The sequence below is a fragment of the Canis aureus genome, chromosome 19 (genome assembly GCF_053574225.1).
Source record: "Canis aureus isolate CA01 chromosome 19, VMU_Caureus_v.1.0, whole genome shotgun sequence".
In the NCBI taxonomy this organism is placed as follows: domain Eukaryota; kingdom Metazoa; phylum Chordata; class Mammalia; order Carnivora; family Canidae; genus Canis; species Canis aureus.
In genome coordinates, this window is record NC_135629.1 from 44629408 (window position 1) to 44653355 (window position 23948).

Here is a 23948-nt window from a genome sequence, read left to right on the forward strand (position 1 = left end):
GCTTAAGCATCTCTAGAAATGTCAGTTACCAGTCACCGTGGGAGCAGGAACTAGAGCATTAAAGGATCACTTCTAAAGAAAATGCCAAGGGATGCAGCTTTGGCCTCTACCAACCTTGTCAGCATCTCTAGACTTCTCCAGAGAATGGATTACTTTTTCTGCAGCATATAAGCTCTCTTCCAGTTTCTGTACTTTTGCCATCTATGGGGAAAAAGAAGTATTTTGAGAAAAAAATTAAATCACACACACATATAGAAAAAAAGGGGGGGAGGTGAAATCTGCTTTTCACATTACACAATGCTCTCTAGCTTAAAACTTGAAAACGAGAAGCTGGGTTAACAGGCAATGATGATGCTGTGGGTTTCCAACAAGGGACCACCAAGAAAGTATGACTAGCCATCTAGGAGTTAGGAAAGCAAGAGTTCAAAAATAATACAACCAACCAACAAGTCCTTCTTTTTACTACCAATTTCTGACACCTGACTGCTGAAACCGTGTTTCTAATACACCTATTCCAACATCAGGAACAGAAGTTACAGATCTCAAACTCTAAAATTAGAGCAGAGGTCACTCACCTGCTGCTCACACTTGGCCATCTCTTTCTGTTTCTCCTGACGCACAACCTCAAGAACTTCTAAGATTTCTCTGGAAGAAAAGAATGATTTTTTTTATTCACAACTTATTCCAATAGAAACAGGAATTAAGTGTGTTTGTACAGAAAAGATTCAATGAACTGCAACAGAACTCTGTGCAGCACACACATGGTGTTAGGCATTGCATTCCAGGAGGAGTCCGATATCTACCTGTTTCTTCAACAATTATTTAAGGAGATCCCATCTTTGGGCTACGACTTTCTTTTTCTTCAGAGCACTTAGGACTGGCTAACATAAGCATTTGTTTATTACCTATCTCTGTGTGCTAGAATGTGAAACTCATGGGGATGGGGATATTTTGTTCAGTCTTACTTCTAAATAAATGTTCTGGCATTTGCCAGAATAGTGCTTGGCTTGTTGGATATCACCTAGTATATGAACAAATGACTAAATGTTAACTGCTTCCAAACTAGGATGTAGGCCCACTAGATGTATTCACCCCTGTATCCCCAGGCCCAGAAGACAATCTGAGTCATACTAAGAACTCTACAAGCATTTGTTGAATAAATAAATACAATTTCTTCTCACTAGAGTAATGAGCATCCTGTTGGCTGAGGCCAAGTGACTGACAGAGATCACTAAGGGAAAGAACTTGGGAGAGAGCAGGAAGAAAGACAATGGCATTCATGTGAAGAGACCAAGAGAAAAACAGAACAGCTAGAAAAAGAACAGTAGAGACAGAAATAAAAATCAGTTCCCCACCTTCCAGTTATAAAATTACTGTGATTTATTTAGAGAATGCCCTGGGTTCTGATCACTACCAACTGCAATTTGTTTCAAAAGTATCACAGCTGCTTATCAAATGCTTTTGAAAAATTAAGTTTCTCTACCCTCTTACACAAAAGAATCTGGTATTTTAAAATGCTTAAAAAAAAATAACTTTACAGGGTATCAGCAATAAAAAAGTAACTCAAGTTAATATGGTAGTAAATGATATTCTAGTCAACTAACGGAAAAGATAAATAGCACTCACTTAGAACTGTTCTCTTTATCTTCTTCAAATTGTAATAATAATTTGTTATTGCGTTCTTTTTCTGCCTCAAAAAGCTCCACCAAATTCTAAAAGACAACGTCACATCAGATTTTAAGTAATGGTTACTAGCAACGTGTAATCAACAAACACATCAAGTATCTTCTATGTCAGCAGGCATGATGGGCCAGTACAGGAAGTTAGGGAGAGGTCAAAACAGACTTTGCCCTGTGCTCCAGGGAACAATCACACATCCAGGACAAATTCATCAATAAGCAATAACCTTCTTAACTTACATTCAGATCAGATTTCAGAGTTTCATTTTCTTTTTTGCAGTTTTGTAGGTTTTTTGAAAGTTGGTCAATTTCAAACTTCATTACTTCTTGTAAGTTGTCATAGGAATCCTGTAGGCAGGCTTTGCTCTCAAGAAGCTTTTCCTTTTCTAATCTTTATCAGGAAAACATTTTTACAATGGTAAATATAAACATTAAATGTAGTTCTGCTAGTCAGATTATCGGCAGTTCCACTTCTCCCATCTACATACAGACCATTCCCAACTTACAGAAGCCTTGACTGACATAAAGCTCCTCATGAACTTGTGTGGAATGCCCACAATGCACAAACATATAAGACACACTGGACCACAGAGCAGTGTGATAGGGATGGAAAAGACAAGGTGGGCATGTAAGCCTATAGCCGCCTACCTCCTCATTCTTCCTCCCGTGGTCTCAACTGCACGTGCGAAACTGATGGGCAGTTAGGGTCATGGATTCATTTTAGGGGGTGCCAGACCTAAACCTCTCTCATGTGAGTTAGGGACTGGCCTTAACTTAGTTTTGGTGGTAGCTCACCTCTATCCATTCATCATCACATATTCTCTGAACTCTAGGAAAGTTTTAAGATGGCAAATGGGGCTTTAATTTGATCAAGAGAGTAAACTCCCTCAGACAAAACTCTCATAATTCATATAATTATTATTTCCTGCTTTTTAGGTTCTCATCCCCTCATTCCTCTCCACACATTTTATGACACACCCAAACATCCAGAGCTTGGCCAAGAACTTATAAACAATGAACCTGACTCTGGCACCATCCAAAACAGATGTCCCAGCTTATACACAGGTCATTAGATGGGGATTGATCTGCTTTACTAACTGAAGCAGGGCAGAAGCAGCAAATTTCAAAGCAGTATAAATCAGCTGCTAAAGACAGATATACAGACAAGAGACGGGAACAAGGGGGGATGTATTTATGATATAAACTGTATATATAAAGCAGCCAAATGATTCAAGAAACACACAGTGGTGTTGTGCTATTTCATGCAGGGGCCTCTTCATTGCCTGGAAGGCCATGGAGTACAAGCAGCCCAGAGAGTGATGCCCTCAGTGTTAAACCTGAGTCACTGAGAAAAATTAAGTTGTATCTAATTTAAAAAGCAAGGAAATAAGGACACCTGGGTGGCTCAGCGATTGAGCTTCTGCCTTCACGCCCAGAATGTGATCGTGGAGTCCCGGGATTGAGCTCCACATCGGGCTCCCTGCATGGAGCCTGCTTCTCTCTCTGCCTATGTCTCTGTATCTGTGTCTCTCATGAATAAATACATTAATTAATCTTTAAAAAAAAAAAACAAGGAAATATGCTCGCTATTTTTAAGACAGAATTTAAGCATATAGTCAAATATTGTGGGGATTCTTAACATTTTAGATCTATTTGAACTGACATGAACATCAGGAAGTTAAAACCCAATGAGATTAGTTGAAGTGACCTTTTCAAAAAAATCACACAAAATTAATTTACAACAGAGCCAAGATTATAATCAGTGACTAAGATGTTGAAAACAGATGCCAGGTGTAAGAAAAAACAACAGTGCACCAGGGATGACAAATGGCAACTGGCTGGAGTCTTGGTGCTGGGGACAGTGTGTAGGGGCAGTGGAGGGCATGTGGACTCTGCACACACCCCTGTCTCATGGGGTGAGACTCTGTCTCAAGAGTCATTCACATGGCAGAGATGGGATTTTCAGAGGACGCTAAAAGACAGATTTTTATAAGAAAGCTTTCAATTTTGAGAATGCTATGCTAAGCTTTTTCAAATCATACTGGGCAGGCCCAGTAAAAACCTGTCTGTATGGATTTGGTCTGCAGACCTCAGGTTTTCTTCCTCTATTTTAATTCCTTACATTTGGGGAAAACACATACAAATTGCAGATTTAAACCTTTGCAACGTCTCTGACACTCACCGTATCACATGCCAGATGTCTATTATTAAGTTATTGCCATGGACCCACAAGTTGGCATTGACACCACAAAATGGTTTTACAACAGGTTGAAATTAGCAAGAAGAATAGTAAAAACAACTTCTGTCTATCATTCCTTTGTTTCAAGAGTACTAGCACTGACTCCCACTGGCTTCAGGTGAGTTACCATGGACAATAGTGACAACTGCTGATTTAGTCAGTCTCGTACTGTGTGTCCCTTCTAGTAAGAGCACACCTTTTCCTCTGGAAAGGTACTATGTTGGGCCCATGCCATCTCAAACTCTTGATGAGTAATTGGCCCAAACTCTCAATGAGTAATTGGCCCAAAGGTAAGCAGATGACTCCCGAAAGGCTGATTTGGATTTTCCCTGGGACTGATACACGGCTTCTGGGAGAGAGGTCATTGTAGGGATCGTTATGCTAAGAGGCAGAAGATGGAGCTGTCTGAGGCAATCTGTTCCTTGTCACATAAAGGAAGGCTCTCAAAAGTAGGACAGAGTAATGGCAACATACTGAGGGAAAAAGAGCAGGGACTTAGAGAGACAGAGAGAGAGAGACAGAGAGAGAGACACAGAAAGACAGACAGACAGATACAGGCAGAGACACAGAGACAGAGAGAACATGCACTGATGATATCTTCTGAAACTCAATCTAGTTTGTTCCTGAAACCAAAATCACCTCTAGGTCTCCCCAGTATTGTGAGCCAATAATTTACCTTTTTGTTTAACTAGTTTGGGTTGGGTTTATAGCACTTGCACAGCGAGTAGGCCCAGGCTGCAGGCCAACCAGCAACGGGACGTCATAACAGAACAACTCTACCTGACGCTGTCCAGTTGAAGCTGTGTGTGCGCATGTCGATCAGAAAGGCTACTCAGTTCTTTCTCCTGACTCTCTCTGAACGAACTATACTCCAGTTTCATGGAAGACAGCTCCTTGTCTGCAGAATGAAGAACTACACGCAGGTCATGCACCTCACTTTTCAAAACTAAGAAAGAAAGAAAATAAACTCTCAACAGGTTTCTTTATATAATTTTTTTTTTTAACAAAGTAGGTAAATAAGTTTGAGGGATATCTTCACACAAACAGCAAAAAAGTAAAGATACCAATTTTAAGATGATAAACAATCAAAAAAAAAAAAAAAAGTTAAACAACCAAGCAGTTGGTACCTAGGGGCACTCAGATTATTTTCTTCCTCCCCTTTGCTTAGATTTTTGATGTATTTCTACAAAAAAAGGAGACTTAACATCTGTCTCTGATCTGCAGGCCATTTGACTCTACATTTCTCCTGTAGCATGTGCATGAAAATTTAATATAAGGGACAGAAATCAAGAGACTAAGCACATTTTAAGCGATCTAATCTTACTTATTGAAAACTCCTTGGTAATGTACCAGAACTTTCCAAAATGGGTTAAATGCTTCTGGTCTTCTAAGGAAACTCCAACTAAATTAGGTAACTCTTTGGTCAAAGAAAACACAATGGCTGTCTTTTAGCTTTATTTTTTATTTTTTTTCTTTATTTTTTTTTTAATTTTTATTTATTCATGATAGTCACAGAGAGAGAGAGAGGCGCAGAGACACAGGCAGAGGGAGAAGCAGGCTCCATGCACCGGGAGCCCGATGTGGGATTCGATCCCGGGTCTCCAGGACCACGCCCTGGGCCAAAGGCAGGCGCCAAACCGCTGCGCCACCCAGGGATCCCCTTTTAGCTTTATTATAAACTGCTGCAAACACTTTGACGAAAGGAGAAATAAACTGAAAAAAAAAAAAAAAAAAACCTGGGAATTAAGCGATATTCCCAACTATGGATATATACAAATATCTAATTTATGCTTTATTTTGTCACTATCAAAACATTATTCATCATATAATTTAAAGACAATTTGTTTTCAAAGCCGTATTAAAACTTTCAGCAGGGGATCCCTGGGTGGTGCAGCGGTTTGGCGCCTGCCTTTGGCCCGGGGCGCGATCCTGGAGACCCGGGATCGAGTCCCACATCGGGCTCCTGGTGCATGGAGCCTGCTTCTCCCTCTGCCTGTGTCTCTGCGCCTCTCTCTCTCTCTCTCTGTGACTATCATAAATAAATAAAAATTAAAAAAAAAAAAAAAAAACTTTCAGCAAACAGTTCAATCACTTGTTTGTGAGCAGTCCTCGAGCAAATTACCCAATTATGACATATTACTGTTACTTATCACTGTCGTGCAGACTCAAGTTTGGTCATCTAATTTAAAATTTTGAAAAACCCAAAATATAGGGCAAGATTTATTCACAAGAGTCAAAAGACACTGAGTTAACAGTATTCAGATGACAAAGCTCCCAGTTGTTCAAACTCACAGTCATTCTTAGTTTGAGTGTCCTGAAGCTGCTTTTCAAGGACATTCAATTGTGAGAGATGCTCTTGCTGTTGTCTGGTCCAGTCAGTTCTTTCTGATGAGAAAAGCTTTGAGAAAAAGATAAGTTTATTGGAAAAGGAATATTGGTGTACTAAGATATACTATAAATTAGTACCTTGTTTCTGTTTTAAACATCTAGTTTAAGGTCTCTGAGAGAAGAAAATTGGTTGTTCCCATGAGCTACAGTGAGGATGATCAACAAAGGGAAGGATCACTGCAAGCACCTGGACTGTCCATCCATCTTACTTTGTTCCAAACTAACAGCACAAGAGATCTCTTGGCACTATCGACAAAGTGTGCTAGAATTCAGACTAGGGGTGTGTGTGTCATGATCAGAGCAGTATGTGAAGTAACACAATAAATACAACTCAAATAAGCCTTGACAGAGGCTTTGTGAAGGCATTTTCTTCTCATAATCCTTTCACTTTGTGGCTTTGTTTCACGTAATTTTCTGGGGCCACACTCCTGGCCTTACCTCCTGCGTTTGTATAGAGTGATGTTCCAGTTTGTCAATGTGCTGTTGAAGCCTGAGGTTTTTATGCTCTTCTTCATCCAACTTCACTTGAAGGGCATTCATCTGTTCCTACAGCAACACAAAAACTTCTGTTGCCAAAAATTCTTTTTAATGGAACTCTCAACAATCCACTGTCTCTTCGGCATTAGAAAAACAAAAAATTAAATTCAAAACCTTATATGCACAAAGACATCAGAGGCCAGTTGGGAGCCAGAAAACAATTTCAAAAGACGACACTAATGACTTGTGGGGTCTCAGAATTATACCTGTGGTCCTTTTAATTAAATAGTTTGAAATACAAGGGAAAAGGTGGTTAAAATTAAGTGGATTCAATCACAGAACCATCTTGAGACTTCTAAGAAGTTTTCCCAGGGCCGCATGTGAGTGACTTTACCAGAATGGCCTCTATGCCTTGGAAAGGGCAAAAAGTCTGGAATTTGAGAGTGGTGTGGCTCACTCTAAATTTTACTAGACAGCAGAAAAACATTTAAAAAAAATAAATCACCAGAATTCTGAAATAAGCACATTTCACAGGTTCTTTCAAATATACCAAAAACTGCCTGAAATTTGATCTATAATAAGATTCTTTCAATCATTTTAATTTTCTTTAGCAGATATAGTACTGTGTCACATAAACCAGACCTGGAACTTGAAGCTGGTGGCAAAGAGACCAGTTTCTTCACATATGAGAGAACCAAAGCCCCAGGAGACTATAGAGGGGGCCTTGCTAAATACTGAAGAGCAAATCAGAGCGGATTTCAAAGTCAGGAGTTTTCACACATCCATATTTAAAGAAATACAATTTTAATAGTATACAGGTTTGAACACTAAACATTACAGAGTTGAAACAGTAAAGGAAGTTTGTTTTTACTCGTGTTTTCTGAAACTAAACATTACCTGCACCATTCTAAGCTCTTCAGAAATGGCCTCAAAAGCTTGTTCATTCATGTCAGGTGGAATTGGCTCATTCAAGATATTATCATCTAACTCACTTGAATTCTGAGTGCACACAGGGCCAAAGCTCCCCACTTCAGGGCTTAATTTTGGTACTGTTCGAGACCAAAGTTGATAAGCCTTGGTTGGCGTAGTCATAATCTACAGCAAAATGTGATTATGAAACAGTATTAGTACCCATGAACAAAATAGCAAAAGTATTTAGTTACTATGTGAACAGAGAGGATAAAATTGAAATTCTAATCACCAAAAGAAAGAGTATCCTTGAGAGGCAGGTGAGAAATGCCTAAATAGAAACAAATCTATCAATTCAATGTGGTCTCAAGCAAAATTCTAGTTAGATTTTTAAAACTGAAACTTGTTAAGCCAATTCCAAACTTCATATAAAGAATATAAGTGTAAGGAAAAACAATTTAAAAAGAGAACAAATTAGGAAGACTTCCCTGACCCACATAAAAATACATTATAAGGGTATAGGCCTTAAATCGGTGATTAGCATATGAATAGTCAAATAGAACACAGGAAGAAAATACACAGAAAAACAATGATTTATATGTGTAAAGTTCAAAATAGTGAGAAAAACAAGGACTATTAAAAGTTAAATCCCTGTCTCATTCATTTGGGGAATATAAAAAATAGTGAAAGGGAATAAAGGGGAAAGGAGAAAAAAATAAGTGGGAAATACTGGAAAGGGAGACAGAACATGGAAGACTCCTAACTCTGGGAAACGAACTAGGGGTGGTAGAAGGGGAGGTGGGAGTGACTGGGTGGCGGGCACTGAGGTGGGCACTTGACGGGATGAGCACTGGGTGTTATTCTGTATGTTGACAAATTGAACACCAATAACAATTAAATTTATTAAAAAAAATAAATTCCATAGAAACTTAAAAAAAAAGTTAAATCCCTATGTAATACCATTCAAAAATAAAATAGCAGATGGATTTAACATCTCAAAGTAAAGAGAAAATTACAAAAGTAGTGAAAAAAGTAGAATATGCTGATGACCTTGAGGTTCGTTGGGTCTTTAAAAGTACATAAAAGAGGCTCTTTGCTCCTCCCCATTTGACAGACAGCCACATCTGGTGTAGTGCCAGCCACATCCCAGAGACACAGTGGTGAAGGTCAGACTAAACAGATTGGGTGTACTGGGTGCCTGGTCACCAGGGCTGCTTTTAACCCTGGGAAAGTAGACAATGTCACCATTAATGACCCTTTCATTGACCTCAACAACATGGTCTACAGTATGATTCCACCCACAGCAAATTCCACAGCACAACCAAGGCTGAGAACAGGAAATTGTCATCAATGGAAAGCCCATCTCCATCTTCCAGGAGCAAGATCCTATCAACATTAAATGAGATGATGCTGGTGCTAAGTATGTTGTGGAGTCCACTGGGGTCTTCATTTACCATAGAGAAGCCTAGGGCTCACTTGAAGGGTGGGGCAGAGGGGGGCTGGTCATCATCTCTGCCCTTTCTGATGCCCCCATTTTGTGGCAGGCATGAACCATGAGAAATATGGCAGTTCCTTCAAGATTATCAGCAATGCCTCCTGTACCACCAATTGTTTGGCCCCTGTGGCCAAGGTCATCTATGACAACTTTGGCATGGTGGAGGGATTCATGACCATAGTCTATGCAATCATGGCCACCAAGACTACCGTGGACAGCCCTTCTAGAAAGCTGTGGCATGAATGACAGCTGAGGGGCTTCCTAGAACATCATCCTAGCTTCTACTGGTGCTGCCAAGGCTGTAGGAAAGTCATCCAAGCTGAATGGGAAGCTCACAAGCATGGTCTTCTGTGTCCCCACCCTCAACGTGTCAGTCATGGATCTGACCCATTACCTGGAGAAAGCTGCCAAATACAATGACATCAAGAAGGTGGTGGTGACATAGGCATAGGAAGGCCCCCTCAAAGGCATCCTAGGCCCTACTGAGGACCAGGTTTGCCCAGCAACTCTAACAATGACATCCACTCTTCCATCTTTGATGATGGGGCTGGCATTGCCCTCAATAACCACTTTGTCAAGCTCGTTTCCTGCTATGACAATGAATTTAGCGACAGCAACTGGGTGATGGACCTTACAGTCCATGCTGCCTCCAAGAAGAGCCCTCCAGACCACCAGCCCCAGGAAAAGCAAGAGAAAGAGAGGCCCTTAGCTACTGGGGAGTCCTTGTCCCAACTCACCCAACACAATGAGAATCTCCCGAACTCTACCTAGTTTCCACCCCAGACTCCCTGAAGAAGGAGAGGGTCTTGGGGAGTCCTACCTTGTCATGTACCATCAATTAAAGTATACTGTACCCAGAAAAAGAAAAAGATAAGGAAACCATCAACAAAATAAAAAAGGCAACCTACTGAATGGGAGAAGATACCTGTAATGATATATCTAATAAGAGTTTAATATCTAAAACATACAGAGGGCAGCCCTGGTGGCACGGCATTTTAGCGCCGCCTGTAGCCCAGGGCATGATCTGGAGACCCTGGATCGAGTCCCACGTCGGGCTCTCTGCATGGAGCCTGCTTCTCCCTCTGCCTGTGTCTCTGCCTCTCTCTCTCTCTGTGTGTGACTATCATAAAAAAATAAAAATTTAAAAAAAAAAAAAAAAGGCAGAGAGGACCTGAACATTTTTCTAAAGACATCCAGATGCCCAACAGACACATGAGAAAATTGCTCAATATCCCTCATCATTGGAGAAATGCAAATCAAAACCACAATGAGATATCACCCCACCTCATCTATCAGAATGGCCAGCATCAAAAAGACAAGAGACAGTAAATGTTGGCAAGGATGTGGAGAAAAGGAAAGGCTTCTACACTACTGGTGAGAATGTAAATGGTACAGTTAGTGTGGAAAACAATATGGAGGTTCCTCAAAAAAATTAAAATAGAATTATAATATGGTCCAGCAAAATTCTTCTACTGGGTATTAACCCAAAGAAAATGGAAACACTAATTTGAAGAGATACATGCACTCCTACATTTTGTGCAATATTATTTACAGTATCTAAGATATATAAGCAACTCAAGTGTCCATCAATAGATAAACACATAAAGATGTGATATATATATGCACATACACATCCCCACACGTATATACACTGGTATATTACTCAGCCGTAAAAAAGAATGAGACCTTGCCATTGGTGATACCATAGATGGACCCAGAGGGTAGCTTGCTACGTGAAATAAATCAGACAGAAAAAGACAAACACTACATGATTTCACTTATATGTAGAATCTAAAAAACAAAACAAATCAGAAACAGAGTCATAAATACAGAGAACAAACTGGTGGTTGCCAGAAGGGAAGAGGTTGGGGAGATGGGTGAGATGGGTAAAGGGGTACAAACTCCAAGTTCTAAAATAAATAAGCCACAGAGATGTGACGTACAGCATAGGGATTAGAGTCAATAATACTGTAATAACCTGTACGGTGACAGATGATGACTACAGTTAATTGGGTAAGCACTGCATAATGTATAGGATAATATAAAAAACTACCTAATCACTATATTGTATACCTGAAACTAAAATAATATTGTATACCAACCGCACTTCAATTAAAAAATTTTAAAAAAGGAAAAAATTAAAAGGTGAAAAATAAAACCCCAAAAGACTTGCTGATAGTGACTGTCTCCAAAAAGGGGCTTGGCTAGTCGGCAGGAAGGACAGAAGATGGAGAGAGACTTGTCAATGTATACTCTTTATACCTTTAAAAACTCCCATCATGTGAATTGTCTACTCAAACAAATGAATACAATTTCTTTTAAAAACGGTCTCCTAGGGCAGCCCGGGTGGCTCAGCGGTTTGGCGCCGCAAGCAGCCCAGGGCATGATCCTGGAGACCCGGGATCGAGTCCATCGGGCTCCCTGAATGGAGCCTGCTTCTCCCTCTGCCTGTGTGTCTCTGCCTCTCTCTCTCTCTCTCTCTCTGTCTCTCATGAATAAATAAATAAAATCTTAAAAAAAAAAAGTCTCCTATTAAGTGACATCAAAAATATCACTTCTAAAAATAACCATTAGAAATAAACATCTATTATTAAGTTTAAGCTGTATAAAGAAAGATATTTTTAGCCTTCACAGAATCTGGTACAAAAGCTCAATCACCAGCATCAGCAACACCACCTTCTTAATCTTTTGCTTTCCCTGGGTTCTCCTCATTCTCAGATATTCACTTTTTTTTTTTTTTTTTTTAATGAGGGCAATGGTTGTTTAGGAAAAAAGCCCTCTTGTTATTACTAGTTTTATCTTAGATCCTTTAGTGGTCTTTGTCCTTAGGATTTCTATTCTTCTACCACTAACTGGGAGCACATGGTACATTATAGCAACAGCTGTCAAGATCCACCAGGTGCCACAGCTCTATTATCTCACTTAATGCTCTAAAAAACTTACAATCACATCCTCCTCATCCCCACTTAGGAGACCATAAATATGAAGCTCAGAAATGAGGAAACCCTGCCTAAGGATAGTGACAGGTTAAATCTGAACCCAGGTCTGATTTCAAATGCTTTCTTTCCCACAACATCCCACCACTGGACCACTGGACCACTGGAGGCAGACATCAGAACAGCTGGATCAGTCACTCTGGGGTTGATTGTCTTGCAAAGGAGTCTAGCATATCTGGGGATCATCTGTGCAGTCTCTCTCCATTATCAACAAAATGGGATCAAACTCATTAGGATTAAAGAATTGCTTCAGACCACCTACCTTAAGTGTTTCAGCATGAATTTTATTTAGGTGAGAAACTTCTTGCCGCTTGCAGGCTTTTGTTGCTTCCAAAAGGTTTTCAAGATTAAGGTTTGCTTTTTGCAGAGATTGAAGCTCTGATTCCAATTCTAGCTGCTTTTTCCTAAGGAATATTTAAAAATTGAGTATTTCAGATAATAAGTAATGTCCTTGTAAAGTACAGTTTATATTCTTATATAACTTGATACTTATCTCTCTAAATCTGAGATATTCTCAGATTACCCTCAATTTCTAGTTGGGTAAAATATGGCTATGTTGACTAATAAATGGTAGAGCTCCGGGCAGCCCGGGTGGCTCAGCGGTTTAGTGCTGCCTTCAGCCCAGGGCCTGATCCTGGGGACCCGGGATGGAGTCCCATGTCAGGCTCCCTGCATGGAGCCTGCTTCTCCCTCTGCCTGTGTCTCTGCCTCTCTCTCTGTCTCTCATGAATAAACAAATAAAATATTAAAAAAAAAAAAAAAAAAGGTAGAGCTCCAACTCAAAAGCCCAAATAGTTCACGTGATACCACACGTGATATACTAGTCTCAAAATAAACACTTTTAGGGCACCTAGGTGGCTGTCAGTTTAGTGTCTGACTGCTGGTTTCACCTCAGGTCATGATCTCAGAGTCATGAGGTTGAGCCCTGCATCTGATTCCACCCTCAGCAGGAAGTCTGCTTGGGATTCTCTTTCCCGCTCCCTCTGCCCCTAACTCCCATGTGCCCTTTACTCTCATGTGCGCTCTCTGCCTCTCTCTAAAATAAATAAAATAAACACTTTTTTATATTTTAGGATAGCATTAACCTTAGTTATACTCTGAATGAAGCTTCTATTTTTTTCTACAAAAGGAGCATAAATAATATTAACAAACCTGTAATTCCTAAAAATACTAATTTTTTTTTTTTAAGATTTTGTTTATTTATTCATGAGACACAGAGACAGAGGGAGGCAGAGACACAGGCAGAGGGAAAAGCAGGCTCCATGCAGGGAGCCCAATGCAGGACTCCCTAGGACTCCGGGATCGATCCTAGGACTCCGGGATCATGCCCTGAGCCAAAGGCAGACCCTGAAACCACTGAGCAACCCAGGCATCCCACCTGATTTAACTCCTTTTTTTAAAAGATTTATTTATTTATTTATTTATTTATTTATTTATTTATTTATTTATTTATTTATTTATTTATTCATTCATTCATTCATTCATTCATTCATGAAAGATACAGAGAGAGAGAGAGGCAGAGACACAGGCAGAGGGAGAAGCAGACTCCATGCAGGGAGCCTGACGTGGGACTCGATCCCGGGTCCCCAGGATCACGCCTTGGGCCAAAGGTGGCGCTAAACCATTGAGCCACCCGGGCTGTCCTGATTTAATTCTTAACAATGTTGATTTAAATTTGGTAACTAGGGCAGCCCGGTTATCAGTGAAAATATCTGTATCATCTAGGTTCATTAAATATATTAAGGAGCTTTCTCTTCATGTCAAAACAAGTTAGTTGCTATATGAGAATTAGTATTTAATGGAAAATGCTCAATTAAATTGATGTTAAATGCTAAAATGAATCAACACTAAAGTTACTCAAACAGGAAAGCATGAATGTGCATTTACACTTTACCTTGTTAGTTCTTTGAATTCTTCATATTCTTGCTTTGAATTATTCAGTTCTGTCTGAATTTGCAAGAGTTGTGCTTTCAACTTCTCAGTGTTCACTAACGAACATGGCTCCTTTGGAGTTTTAGGAGAAAATCCTTGTTGACCTGGTAAGAAGGAAACAACTCGGTCTTTGAAAGAAATAACAGAACACATTTTCTAAGTTCTCTGCCAGGTATCAATTTTCAAGCAAAGAAGGAAAAATGAGAGATGGGTTGGAGAGAGGACCCTAAAAATCAAGAACCTGAGGCTCAACAGGACACAAAGAAAGATCCAACACAGTGTGTCAGAAAGTGCCAGAAGTTGTTTCTGAGAAGTGGGGAAGCCCCAGGATATAGGGGCATATTGAAGGCAACACCTTTTCCATCAGGAGAAAGAGCAAACCATGGAGTACAACACACATCAGGCTGGTGCAACGTCAACAGGTGAATACTGCCGAAATTCATGCTGACAGCTAATGTTAACAGTCAATAATTACTCTGGAAAGGAACCAAACAGCAAAGGCAGCAGGTTGAAGGAGATCGGTATCCTCTAACTGGTGGGGAATATGTTCAGGGATTGCTTAGAAAACTGGATATACAGGAGAGAGTTCTGTGGGAAAACATCACATTAAAGTTGTTTAGAAAATGCTCTTCATTTAGAAGATGGTAGGATCAAGAAATGACCATTAGTATCTTTCAAAGGTAGTAGTATGTCAAGGAATTATTTGAGGTCAAAATGGCCAACAAAATACAGAGCCCTGTAGTGAAAAATGGCTGAAATAATACACAAACCTCATCTTAACTTTGCATCTAAAATCAATCTCTTCACAACCCATGTTTTATTCTTTTAATCAGTCATAACAGAATGGAAGAAGACTTGCAAAATGAAAATTTAAAATAGACACAAACAGGCTTCGTTACAAGTGCAGAATGAGATTAGAATGTTTTCAATTTCAATCTGAAATGACAAAGGCTGAGACAGAAATCTGATAAAAGTCCATGAAAATATTGGGCAGCCCGGGTGGCACAGTGGTTTAGCGCTGCCTTAGCCCAGGGCATGATCCTGGGGACCTGGGATCGAGTCCCATGTCAGGCTCCTGCATGGGGCCTGCTTCTCCCTCTGCCTGTGTCTCTGCCTCTCTCTCTCTCCCTGTGTCTCTCATGAATGAACGAATAAAATCTTAAAAAAAAAAAAAAAAAAAAGTCCATGAAAATATTCACTCTGAGAGTGGGGCGAACATAGACTCTGTTGCCAAATCCCAGAGCATTAACACCAGGAGCTGCCCAGCCTATAAGTGAGAATCGGCACCAACTAAATCACTTTTCACAGAGTAAAAGCAGATGGAAATAACACAGAACTAACAGTGTATGGTGGCCAGTGTATAACTGGCACCCACAACTCCATGATGCAAGTACCACCAAGCTGGGATCAGGAGTCTGACCTTCAGATACCTCTCACATTGAACAAACCTTGCTTAGCTAGCAGGTAAACATCTCCATCTTCATCCATGTTGATTAGGCTAGCACTTTTCATTACAAATACTTAAAATAGGAAAATTTCATTTAATAAAAATTAAAAATATCTAAGTCAATCTTTTTTTTTTTTAATAAAGCCATTTTCACATTAAATCTGTTACATTGCTCAAAAGTTCAAACAAGCTCCAAGGAGAGGCTGATACCAGTGACAACTCACATGAGACAGACACACACCAGACTCGAATTATCAAAAAGAATGAGATGTAAAACATCCAGACACGCACATTTCTTTCACATATGAAGTTTGATTTAGCACCGTGAATGCACATAGAATCCAAAAAGTCCAATGCAAACTAAATAGATTTTTTGGGAAAAAAACATTAAAAAAACAATTGCCAGACAGCCCTCTAAGGTGGCTTATTTAAGGAAGACAAACACCTTTGGGAAGAAAGGTTTAAAAAGTAATAGGAGAAAATCATGGGGAATTACTGCTACATACTGCAGAAACATACTGGAAGACAAACATGGTTCAAAGAAAAAACCCTATTGAAAAAAATGTCAAAAGTGGATTGTAAAACTAGTACCCGGTTCCAAGGTCAACAGCCTGAACAATCAAAAAATGAAAAAGACCTGGCCTGATCCCAGGATTAGTAAGGGGCTTGCTCCAGGAAAGAGCTGTGTGTCCATGTCTCCTGAGAGCAAAGAGTCATAGTACTTAAGGGGCAGAATGTCTTATCAGAGGACCAAATACTCTTGACCTTGAGCCTGAGAAATTCAGTGTTGAACATGTGGACCCACAACTGGCATGCCCAGCCAGCATTCACGGGCTCACCCCACTGAGGGTAGGAGTGACTCACTTACAGCAGCACCTTGACGGAAAATTGGGCCTTCTTCTTCATAAGTCATAAGGAAACTGAAGGTCTGAACCTGTCCTATGTCTCAAAGCTGAAAGCAATGAAGGATGACTGCCTACAGCCAGTTATTAGGTGTCTCTTCATCTAGGAATTACCCTAACAGCAGGTTTCCATGACAGAAGGGAGGAGGCTCCCAGGGCACCATGGCTGAGCAGACCACAATCGTTTCAACAGTGGCATTGGAAATGAGAAAATCCTCTGGAACAGGGAGTTGGAATTTCTGATTCAGAGGATGCTCACATGCAGGGAATGCAAGCACAAATACCATGATGAGAAAACCTGTGGGCAGCTGGTGCCACCTGCAAGGTGGCTGGTAGAGGGCAAGAATGGAATAGTATCTTTGAGTTGTTGACAATTTTAGATGTCAGAATATAGTGTCCAGGGCCCACTCCTGAAGGAGCTTTTAAAACAAAACTCAAAACAACTACCTTGGGAGAACATACATGTTCAAAAAGGCCAAAAAAACAAAAACAAAAAACAAAAAAAACAAAAAAGGCCAAACATTTTATCGGGGTAAAGGGATGACTTCACTCAGGAAACCCAGGAACACAAGAAAACAACAATTTCCTTGAATATATTTGACTATTAAGGCAAGATATCTTTCTATATGAACTATTATCATGCTCCTACTACTCCAAAGAAATCCAATAAATAAATTTACAGTGAAGGACTCGAGGAGTTTGCAACGGTAGAAGTGCCCCAGAGCACCAGCAACTCCACAGGCTCGCCTGTAGTTTGTTCTTGTATGTGATGCATTAGTGTTTCCAAGCTCCTTCACAGAATAGTTCCACAAGGTAGAGCCCAGTGGTGACTGAGGCCAAAGAGTACAGCACAAGAAGCGGTCAAAGCCAAGACTTCTGTGTGAGGCATCTCTTCTTCTATGCAGACTAGAGAACGCTGGAGGGTGGCTTCAGGCCACAAGTTCTCCTGTGGCGCCTGGTCATCCGTGTGTTGTCTGCTGTGCCTGTCACGTGGGGAAGAGCTCAGGAGGGCTCTCTCCATAGCAGTACTTGGCTATGGGGTCCCTATAGGTATTCTCATGCTGCACGCTCTGGGATGAGGTCCTGCATTTGGCCAGACACAATTCGAAGTGATCTTCAACAGCCATGAAGAGGTTCTGGAATGCCACACCTGCGCGGTTGAGGAAGCACTCCAGGAGAAGTCACTTGCTGGGCTGCAGGCAGCAGGACACACAGTAGTCATAGGCACCACAGCAGCCATGGGGCAAGCAGCCATCACAGCGGTACTTCTTCGTGCCGGGGGCGTTGACATTACAGCAGCCGTTCACCAGCAAATCCTTCCTTTCACAAATGTATCCTAGCTCATCTATGATGAGGTGCTTCCCTTGAATGGAGTTCCGGCACTGGTTGCCAGGCCGACTGCTGTTCCCCAGGTGAAAATGCACCTTCCACAGAATGGGCTGGTCATGGTCTTGAACCTGGAGGAGATTCCAATTTCTTACTGCTCTTTTCTCCTGCTTGAAGGTGCTGTGGAGGAAGTAGACAAGCGAGAGCCCAAAGACCAGGGCGAGCACCCACCTCTTCTGGAGGAGCCAGTGCCACACCATCACCACCAGGTTCACCATCCCGGTGTTGATGCGGGGCAGGCCCGGGGCCCGGCCGGCATGGCCCCTATGGGGCTGGCAGCCCCATTCCCCATGGCGGGCACCCTGAGTCAATCTTTCATCAACAGAACAGAACCAGAAGAGGTATTTCGTTGATAAGTCTATTAGCCCAATTCACTACTATGAAATTTATGAGATAAAGTTTTTTAAAAATGCCTTTTGTTAACAAAAAAGCGTAAGTATGTATACAAGAAATTAGCACCACACCAGGTCTAGAGGCTAAAACAAAACCTTACCTACAAAGCAATATAAATGCCCTTTCAAACAGACCGCCTGCAGCTAGAAGGCATGCAGACAACAATCATTTCTTACCCTTACCTCTTTTCTCTGTGCCAGATAGTTCGGAGAAAGCTTTCTCTAGTACAGCAATGGTCTGGGCATCCATTTCTTGGGCTCTTTTCACAGGCTCTAATAATCTCAATCTTCTATTCTCCTCTCTAAGAGAATGGTTTTCCATAGCATACTTGGCAACTCTGGGGTGGTGCTCAATCTGTGACACAGAAGAATTAAGACTTACAGACATTTCCATAATAACCAGTCTTTCTGCAAAGCCATTGGGAAACATTAGGAATGCTGCATGCACTGTTGCAGTGGTTGGCTGCAAGGGCTGTGGAAAACAACCTGGCATTTTTGACCACACTCAGTATGTGCATAGCTTATGGTGCCATTATCCCATGTTTGGGTCTGTGCCTCAGAACTTTCACCTGGGCATGGGTTTGAAAAAGAGAAGTGTAAGGGTGTACACTCTTCATGCAACAGGGGCTGCTGACATTAACACACTGTAACAAATGACGAAACGCTCTATTGACCAGGTTGGAACACCCTCCAAGATATATTAAGTGAAAAGAAGAACAGCAGAAAAGTATGTATGGTAAGTTGTCTTTTGTGTTAAAAATGAATAAAAGTAAAAATATCCATATTAGATTGAAAATGCATTAAAAAGTCTCAGAAGGCTACAAAAACCAGAAACAGGTTTTCTTTGTGTGTGTGTGTTTTTTAAAGATTTTATTTATTTATTTATGATAGTCACACAGAGAGAGACAGAGAGGCAGAGACACAGGCAGAGGGAGAAGCAGGCTCCATGCAGAGAGCCCGATGTGGGATTCGATCCCGGGTCTCCAGGATCACGCCCCGGGCCAAAGGCAGGCGCCAAACCGCTGCGCCACCCAGGGATCCCCAGTGTGTGTGTGTTTTTAATGACGTACCTGTATTAACTACTCATCTTCCCCCAGGGAAAAGGAAAACCAGCATCAATGAATTCAAAGGGCCCCTATGTACAGAGATTGCTGATTCAGACAACCACAATTGCCCACTGGGACGACAGACAAGGGACACTTGCCTGGGGGATGGAGTGCTAATACAGTATCTCACAGCTCCTCCCATCCCCCCGTCATTTGGGGCAAAGAAGTTGTGCTATCATACGGTCAGCTGAATTCATTCAAAATGCTTTCTGCTGTATTAACTCACATGAATTTGGTGACAAGCTTATATATGCCTCGGATCTCCCCCCTCCTTTTTTTAAGATTTATTTATTCATGAGAGACACAGAGACAGAGAGAGGCAGAGACACAGGCAGAGGGAGAAGCAGGCTCCACACAGGGAGCCTGATGTGGGACTCGATCCCGGGTCTCCAGGATCACGCCCTGGGCCAAAGGCAGGTGCTAAACTGCTGAGCCACCCAGGTGTCCCGGATCTCCCTCCTCCTTAGAAATACTGCTAATGTCATATACTCACTTGTTCCCGAAGAGTCTGGATCTCGTCCCTTAATTCCGACAACAAGCGATCCTGCTCTGCAGGCAGAAAACTTCCCCGGGATTCCTTGTGGAGCTTCTCCAGGCGCATTATTTGATCCTCTCGGAATTTCACAATCATTTTATTAGATTGAATAAATTTTTCTTTTTTGAGGGTGAGGTCTTCTAATTGAGTAACTTTTTCTACCAGAGACTTAAGAAATTCATAATTTGGTTAAATGTGAAAAGTAATTCTGCCTCCCTAAATTTCCACAAACCAAGCAATAAACACTAACTTGAAACTTCATCTCAAAGGCAAAATTAGATTTTCTATAGCTTTTCTTTGTTCTCTTTATTTACTTGTGCCATTTCACTCAGAAAGACACCATGGAGCAAAAGCCTAAAATATCTGGAATCCCCTTTATACCAACTTGGTTTCCTACCTTCTTTTCCTGTTCGGATTTCTTAAAGAATAACATTGCCTCTTGGAAATACTTCATGTAATTAGTCTCATCCTTATCTGTAATTGATTTGGTAGGAAAGAAAACGGAAAAAAAATGTTTATCTCTCAAATTTTAGGACTAAGAATTGAGCTATAAAACAGCCTCTGACTGCTCTCAATCAAAAAGAATCAGACTACCATCACTAGATCACATATTTCAAATCAATCCAATCTACGTTATCGATTCTTTTAAGAAAAGTAAGTTCTTTTACCCTGTTTGGTAAACATACATATGTTGCATATGAAAGAATCTCAGAAGTGGATCTAAATGAAATCAGTATCTCTTTTTAGCAGTTGTGGGAATTGAATCACTCAAAATTATTTCTACTCCTCCTTCCTATCATATCCCATAGAAATGGGGATATGATGTACATATGGTATCCATATCTGATTACAAACTAGGACATCCCTCATTTTATTGTGCTTTGCGAATACTGCTTTCTTTACCAGTTGAAATTTCGTAGCAACCCTGAGTTGAGCAAGTCAATGGGTATCATTTTCCTAATAGCACTTGTTTTACTTTGTGACTCTGTGTTATATTCTGGCAATTCTTGTAACATTTCAAAATTTTTCAGTATTATTATTATATTATGGTAATCTATGGTCAGTGATCTTTGATGTTTCCATCGTTAATTATTTTGGGCACCAAAACCACGTCCATATAAGATGGCAAACATAATAAATGTATTTTCTGACTACTCTACTGCCTGGCTCTTCCCATCTCTCTCCCTCTCCTAGACCGCCCTATTCCCTGAGACACAGCAATATGGAAATTAGGCCCTTTGATAATGCTACAATAGCCTTCTAAGTGTTCAAGTGAAAGAAACCATCGCACATCTCTCACTTTCAACCAAAAGCTAGAAATGATTAACCTTGGTTAAGAAGACATGCCAAAAACCGTGACAGGCTGAAAGCTAGGCTTCTTGCACCAAAGAGCTAGCCAGGTGTGAAGGAAAAGTTCTTGAAGGAAATGAAAAGTGCTATTCCAGTGAGCACATGAGAAAAGAAAGCAAAACAGACTTATTGGTGATATGGAGAAACTTTTAAGGATCTGGATAGATCAAACTAGCCACAACATTCCCTTAAGCCAAAGCCTAGGCCAGAGCAGACCCCTGACTCTATTCAATTCTCTGAAGGCTCGGAGAGGTGAGGAAGCTGCAGAAGCAAAGTGTGAAGCCAGCAGAAGATGATTCATGAGGTTTAAGGGAACAAGTGAAATTAATTAATTAATTACTTTTTTTAAATTTAGAAAAGGAAAGAAGTCATCTCCCTAACACCAAAGTACAAGGTTAAGCATCAAGTGCTGATGAAGAAGCTAAAGGGATCCAGAAGATAATTCATGAAGGTGGCCACACTACACAACAGGTTTTCAATGTGGATGAAATCATGTTATACTATAGGGGGAGATGCCATTCCAAGACTTTCATAGCTAGAGAGAAGTCAATGCCTGGCTTCAAAGCTTCATAAGATAGGCTGACTTTCTTGTTGGGGGATAATGCAGCTGATGATTACAAATTGAACCCAGTACTCATTTACCATTCTGAAAGTCCTAGGGCTCTTAATAATTAGGCTAAATTAAAAAAAATTTTAATTCTACTGAATTAAAAAAAAGAATTATGCTAAATCGGCTCTGCCTATGGCCAAGAAATGGAACAACAAAGTCTGGATGATAGCACATCTGTTGAACATGGTTCACTGAGTATCTTAAGGCCACTGTTGAGATCTACTGCTCAGAAAAAGATTCCTTTCAAAATATTACCGCTCATTGAAAATGTAACTGAGGGCAGCCCGGGTGGCTCAGCGGTTTAGAGCCTCCTTTAGCCCAGGGTGTGATCCTGGAGACCCAGGATCGAGTCCCACATTGGGCTCCCTATATGGAGCCTGCTTCTCCCTCTGCCCATGTCTCTGCCTCTTTCTCTCTCCGTGTCTCTCATGAATGAATAGATATAATTAAAAAAAAAAAAGAAAGAAAGAAAGAAAATGTAGCCGATCACCCAAGAGCTCTGATGGAAATGTATGAGATAAATGTTTTCATTCCTGCTAACATAACATCTATTCGGCAGCCCATGGATCAAGGAGTTATTTTGACTTTCAACTCTTACTATTTAAGAAATATATTTCATGGGGCGCCTGGGTGGCTCAGTGATTGAGCATCTGCCTTTGGCTCAGGGTGTGATCCCAGGGTCCTGGGATGGAGTTCCACATAGGGCTCCCCACAGGGAGCTTTGCTTCTCCCTCTATGTCTCTGCCTCTGTGTCTCTCAGGAATAAATAAATAAAAAGAAATACATTTCATAAGGCTATAGCTGCATAGATGGTTATTCTCCTGATGGATCTGGGCAAAGTCAACTTAAAATCTGGAAACAATTTACCATTTCAGATGCCATTAAGAACAATAGTGATTTATGGAAAGAGGCTAAAATGTCAACATGAACAGGAGTTTGGAAGAAGTGGATTCCAACCATCACGGAGGATGTTAAGGGTTCAAGACTTCAGCAGAGGAAGTAACTGCAGGTGTGGTGAAAACAGCACGAGAACTACAATCACAAGTGGAGCCTGAGGATGGAACTGGATTGCTGCCATCTCATGATAAAACTTGAACGGATGAGGAGTTTTGTTTTGTTTTTAATATTTTATTTGACAGACACAGAGAGAGAGAGAGAGAGAACATAAATAGGCAGAGCAGTAGGTAAAAGGAAGAGGAGCAGGCTTCCTGTCAGGCAGAGAGCCAAACTCAGGGCTGAATCCCAGGACCCCGGGACCATGACCTGAGCAAAGGCAGATGCTTAACTGACTGAGCCACCCAGGCACCCCAGTGATGAGGGGTTGCTTCCATTTTTTTTAATAATTAATTTTTTAAAAAGATTTTTACTTATTTATTTATTCATAGAGACACACACAGAGAATGAGGCAGAGACACAGGCAGAGGAGAAGCAGGCTTCATGCAGGGAGCCCGATGTGGGACTCGATCCCAGGTCTCCAGGATCATGCCCTGGACTGAAGGCGGCACTAAACCGCTGAGCCACCTAGGCTGCCTGAGGAGTTGCTTCTAATGGATGAGCAAAGAACTCGGTTTCTTAAGCTAGAATCTACTCCTGGTGAAGATGCTGTGAAGATTATTGAAATGACAACAAAAGATTTAGGGTATCACATAAAGTAACTTGATAAAGCAGCGACAGGATTTGAGATGATTGACCTTAATTTCAAAAGACGTTCTACTATGGGTAAAGTGCTATCAAACAGCATCACATGCTACAGAGAAATTGTTCATGAAAGGAAAAACCAATTGATGCAGCAAACTTCACTGTTGTCTTATTTTAAGACACTGCTACAGCCAACCCGGTTCTCAGCAACCACCACCCTGATCAGTCAGCAGCCATCAACATGAAGCAAGACCCTCCACCAGTAGAAAGACTACAATTCGCTGAAAGTTCAGATGATGGTTACCATTTTTAAGCAATTAAATACTTTTTAACTAAGTATGCATGTTGCTACTGCACACTTAATGTATTACACTATAGTGTAAACATAACTTTTATATGCACTGGGAAACCAAAAATTTGACTGGCATTATTGCAGTATTAGCTTTATCGTACTCATCTGAAACTGA

The 23948-nt window shown here is 40.9% G+C and overlaps 1 protein-coding gene and 1 pseudogene across 3 annotated transcripts in view; both read right to left on the bottom strand.

Annotated features, from left to right (window-relative positions):
• KIF15 (kinesin family member 15) overlaps positions 1–23948 on the bottom strand; it is a 78231-nt gene that overhangs the window by 17845 nt on the left and 36438 nt on the right. For all 3 annotated transcript variants that reach the window (XR_013358001.1, XM_077859205.1, XM_077859206.1), the window contains exons 12-24: positions 20281–20357; positions 19842–20051; positions 18426–18597; positions 14078–14219; positions 12446–12587; positions 7681–7878; positions 6745–6852; positions 6211–6316; positions 4699–4864; positions 1920–2070; positions 1627–1712; positions 576–645; positions 115–201 (exon numbers count right to left, since the gene is read on the bottom strand). Coding sequence is in view for 2 of the 3 variants with exons in the window: in XM_077859205.1 (XP_077715331.1) it covers positions 115–201; positions 576–645; positions 1627–1712; positions 1920–2070; positions 4699–4864; positions 6211–6316; positions 6745–6852; positions 7681–7878; positions 12446–12587; positions 14078–14219; positions 18426–18597; positions 19842–20051; positions 20281–20357 (1715 nt within the window). In the remaining variant the exon portion in view is untranslated. The remainder of the gene's footprint in view (positions 1–114; positions 202–575; positions 646–1626; positions 1713–1919; positions 2071–4698; positions 4865–6210; positions 6317–6744; positions 6853–7680; positions 7879–12445; positions 12588–14077; positions 14220–18425; positions 18598–19841; positions 20052–20280; positions 20358–23948) is intronic.
• Positions 17042–18391, bottom strand: LOC144290221 (SREBP regulating gene protein pseudogene; annotated as a pseudogene).